Source organism: Galeopterus variegatus, unplaced genomic scaffold (genome assembly GCF_000696425.1).
Source record: "Galeopterus variegatus unplaced genomic scaffold, G_variegatus-3.0.2 Scaffold487, whole genome shotgun sequence".
NCBI lineage: Eukaryota > Metazoa > Chordata > Mammalia > Dermoptera > Cynocephalidae > Galeopterus > Galeopterus variegatus.
Window position 1 is genome coordinate 394,376 of NW_007726598.1, and position 4,872 is coordinate 399,247.

Below are 4,872 nucleotides of genomic sequence, written 5' to 3' on the forward strand. Positions count from 1 at the left end.
ATGGGACATAATAATCAACTACATTGTATATTGACAAAATAAAAAAATAATAATAAAAAAAGAAAAAGAAAAAAAATTTGGTGATGGGACATAATAATCAACTACATTGTATATTGACAAAATAAAAAAAAAAGAAAAAGAAAAAATAATAATAATAAATAAATAAATAAATAAAAGATGACCGGTAAGGGAACATCATCTGGCATATAGTTGTCCAATAAATATACACACACAATAGACGCTTTCTCAGAGACAATGAGATAGCCTTTTGCTGTTGTGATGCTACAAGACACATTCTTGTTCACTTGTCATTTGGCACAAGAGCAAGAATCTCTGTGGGATAAACTCCTGGCAGAAAAATTACTAGGTCGAACAGTAGTGCCCTTGTAATTTCAATTAATTTTTGGATGAGCAAATTGTCACAGTAGGCAGGGACAGGAAGAGAGATCCACAAGGTGGTAAGGACAAAGGAGAAGCAAGATGTGGTGTTCTGCCTCTGAGGTCCAGAGAGGGTTGCATCTGCCCCAGCAACCTGGAGGATGCAGCAGCTTGCCAGGCCACTGGCCAAGCAGATGGAGGGTTTAATTTTATCTCGATTGTCCCCATAAAGGTTTTACAGGGAATTGGTTGATAGGATTAGAGGAGCAGGAGCCCCTAATTAGCAGCGGCTGCTTAACAAAATGCTGAAGCAGATAAAATTTTCCTTTGCCACCATCTACATGGCAGCATCCAGGCTCTAATGGGGACTCCCTGGATGCCAAAGGCACCTCAGAAGGGCACCCCAGTTGGGTTCTCCTTCCTTGAACATCCTTCTAGGTCCCAGACATTCCAGAATAGGAAGTAGAGAGTAAGGGGTTAAGAGCAAAGGTTTTTGGGTAAGACAGAAGTTGGCCCAAATTACTGTGTGACCTTGAGCAAGTCATTTCCCTCCCTGAGCCGCAGAGAATAATGAGACCTACTCTTACGGGGTTGTTGTGATTTAATGAAGTCAAACAGAGTGTTCAGTGCAGTTCCTGGCACATAGTGAGAGTCTAACAAATGGTAGCCCAGGAGATAAGGATGAAGAAGAAAGGCAGCTACTCTGGATCCCACCCCGAAGGCCCTGGGAGCAAGATACACACTTGTAGTCTCTCACCCCCCACTTCTAACGGGAGCATTTCAGCAGGTGTCCCAACCACCTCCTCATTTCCCTGTTTCCCAGTTCGTGAGATGGGTTGTGTGAGTTATGTTTCCCAGTAAGTTGGAAAGGCCTCGCAGGAGCTAATATTCAGTTTTGTGTCTGATCCAAAAGGGCAGGGGCTGGCCTGTTAGTCAGTTGGTTAGAGTGCGGTGTTGTAACACCAAGGTGAAGGGTTCCCATCCCCGTACAGTACAACCGCCAAAACCCCCCCCAAACCGAAAGGGGCAATAGAGAGTGGGGAACACTCAGACGGGGAAGAGGGGAGGAACCCTAGGGAGGTTTCTCGAGCCCCAGCCCCTACCCCCTCCCTCCATTTATCTGCTCATCTGTTCCGGTCCAGGATCTCCTCTGAGAAGCCCCGGAAAGAAGGACCAGCAATAACAACAGCGACTACCCCATTGATCCAGGCGGCACCGGAATCGGTTGAGGACACAGGCTCGGGGTCAGACCGGGATTAGATTCTATCCCAGCGTGATCATTTCGTGCCTGGGAGACTCACCTCTCTGAGCCTGTGTCCCCTCTCGCGTGTAGGCAGGGATGATAATGACTCTGTGGCGCAGTCAGGGAGAGCACCGAGCAGGGGATAGACGGTGAGACCCGCCCCCGTCCAGAGGCCGCCGGCCAGCGGATCTCGGGCTCCGGAGGAGGCCACCGTCCCTCCACGCCTCCGCGGGCGGATTCCCTCGGGGCCTCCCGCGCCCCGCGGCGGGGACCCCGGTGATTGCAAACAGCCGCCGGCCTCATTAAGAGACGTGTAATTAGCGGCTGGCGGAGCCCAGCTGGCGCGGGCTAATTACCGCGGGAGGAGGCTGCGCCGCCGACGCCTCCCGCCCCGGCGGCCGCAGGCCTGCCTGGCTACAGACAAGAGTCTGTACCCTCGAGGGGGCAGGAGGGAGCCGGGCTGGTCGGAGAAAGGGAGGCCTTTCATTCATTCAAAACAGCGTTTATGGGCCGACCGGGTTGCGCACTGGAGAGTGCTCCGCTTGGGAGTGCGGCGGCGCTCCCGCTGAGGGTTCCGATCCCACGTGGAGACCGGTTCCCGCTCACTGGCTGAGCGCGGTGCGGCGCAACACTGAGGGTTGCGATCCCGTTGCCGTCCCCGGTACAGGCGTGACACCGGGGGTTGCGATCCCGTTACCGGTCAGTAAAAAAGACAAAAAGGAAAAAAAACAAAAAACAAAAAACAGCGTTTACTGCACACTCACTATGCCGGCATTTTGACTCGCTTAAAATTCATATCCCAATAATTCCTAATAATAGGAATAATAACCATTATTATCCTACTGCAAAGATGAAGATGGCTGGTAAGCGACGGAGGCGGAATTCAAACCTACGTCGGTCGTCTCTCCGTCTTATTACACTAAGTGAACAGGTGAAACCAAGCACAGGAAGACATCAGCCGTGCAGACCGGAGCAAAGACTCTGGAGTCGAGTGGCTTTGTGTTCGAATTCTGATCCTGGATACGTAAGCCTGGTCTGAGCCCCAACTGCATCTATAAAGTGGGCGCGACGTCAGGATTAAGTGAGATGGTGGCTAGTGAGTGTTGGAAAAATTTTTAGGAGGGTGGCGTGCTCTGAGGCCTGGTCTTGCTCTCTGCGCACTGCGGGCCTCTGACTCCCCCTGCTGGCCAAAGGAGGACTCAAGCGACACTTTCTGGGTAATAATAAGGTTCGTGGGCGAGAAGGAGCAGTCCTGTTGGTCCCCTCGGCAGGGCCACTGCGCACCCTGCTACCCTTCTTCCCCTCCCTTCCTCAGTATCCCTCCTTTAAGGTGACGAAGAATGGGAGATGGGAATATTGCGAATTCATTCCAGATCTTGCAAACAATCGGCTTAGAAAGCTGCCTTCCTTCGTGTACCTAACATGGCCAAGGCCATGGCAATTCTACAAATAGGGATACTGGCTACAAGGCATCAAAACATTGGGTATAACCAGAAAATCTGGAAATAATTTAAACGTCCACCAAGGCGATATTGACGAACTCAACAGTGGTACATCCAAAGTATGCAACACAGCACAGCTGAAAACTAATATTGTTGCAGAACAGTTGACAAGAATGAAACTTACAATTATGTTGAGTTAAAGAAGCCAGACACAAAAGAAAGCATGCTTTAAAAAATTTATAAAACGTTCAAGAACAGGCAAAACTAATCTACGTGATACAGTCAGAATAGGGGCTACTTTCGGTAAGGGTTTTGTCTGGGAAGAGGGCTCAAGGGTACTTACTGGAAACGCTTTCTATACCTAATCTGGGCAGTGGTTACACAAGTCTATACATACGTAAAAATTCATTGAGTTGTACACTTGAGAATATACACTTTATGTATGTTATACTTCAATATTTTTTTAAAAAGATATTCAAGTGAAGAGGAAAAAATAGGGTACTAAACAGTACGATCCTCTATTCTTAAAAACATAATTTAACATAAGGCACAGTTCTCAGACTGTTTTGTCTCAGAATCCCTTTACACTCTTAAACTGAGGATCCCAAAGTGCTATTGATATATGCCATGGACATTAAAATTGAGAAATGTAGAAAACACAAAGCACAATTCCATTAGCCGTCAGAGCAATGATGTCACCACGTCACGTAACCTCTGAAAAACTTCACTGTCCACTCAGAGAGTGAAAAAGGCAAATAACATCTTAGTATTACTATGCAAGTAATTTTGACTTCAGGAACTTACTAAGTGAGCCCGGGACTTCTCGGTGGTCCCTGTATCACACTTTGAGAACCGCTGGCACAGGGGGTGAATGACGGAAGAAAACGCACTATATGATTAAATTACTCTCTCGGTGCTGGGATTATAATTTATTTTTATTTCTTCTTTGTACTTTTCTGTAAAAAATAAAAAATACAATGACCACGGATTGTTTTTGCAAACAAAAGAGACAATACGTCCGTCTCCATAATTGAAAGGACCAAACAATAATAGCATATTTGGCTGTGGAAGAATTAAACGGAGCTCTAACCTGAAAGGGTCCGATTTCCCGTGTCAATCCTTGGGCTGAGTGCAGAGTCTTGCCCTCATAAGTGCCACCGTCCATCTTGGGGAGAGAATATAAGTACATACAAACTGTATTGCAAGGTCCTGAGAGCCCCAAATGCAGCAACTGCATCCTACACGGTACTGACTCCTATCACAGTCACGACGCTCAATTGCTACATATAGCCAGCAAACAACTAAAGTCAGAGTGGATCTCACCGGACGCATGCGCCTTTACAAACGCAGAGGGAGGTGGGGCTTGAAGTAAACTGACAAAGGGCTCGACCTCTCAACTTTCTAGCTCCACCCTCCTATCCTGCCTCCTTCTCCTGAGTGGCCGAAGGCTGAGAAAGCAAACTTCCTATTGGCTGAGGGCGGGATCGACATCCGGTTTGCATGTCAGGCCTGCTGGCGCAAAGGCAGCCATGGTGCGGTTCAAGCATAGGTAAGCAGCCCCTTCCAGAACCCCCCGTTTTCTGCCTGGTCTTCGAGGCCCCGGCTCGCGCTCACTTCCCTCTCGCTTGCCTCAGGTACCTGCTCTGCGAACTGGTATCTGACGACGCGCGCTGCCGCCTGAGTCTGGAGGACCGAGTGCTGAGCGGCCTCGTTCGGGACACGATCGCCCGGGTGCACGGGACTTTCGGCGCGGCCGCCTGCTCGATCGGTTTCGCAGGTGCGAGGGCGCAGCGGGAACCCAGGCAGACG

The 4,872-nt window shown here is 49.0% G+C and overlaps 1 protein-coding gene across 1 annotated transcript in view; it reads left to right on the plus strand.

The window, feature by feature from the left end:
* The first annotated feature begins 4,234 nt into the window (after positions 1 to 4,234).
* The window catches only part of POP5 (processing of precursor 5, ribonuclease P/MRP subunit (S. cerevisiae)), a 3,761-nt gene continuing 3,123 nt past the window's right edge, over positions 4,235 to 4,872 (plus strand). Inside the window, exon 1 of the mRNA XM_008569354.1 lies at positions 4,235 to 4,840. Within this exon, the coding sequence (XP_008567576.1) occupies positions 4,564 to 4,840 (277 nt within the window). The 5' untranslated portion in view covers positions 4,235 to 4,563. The remainder of the gene's footprint in view (positions 4,841 to 4,872) is intronic.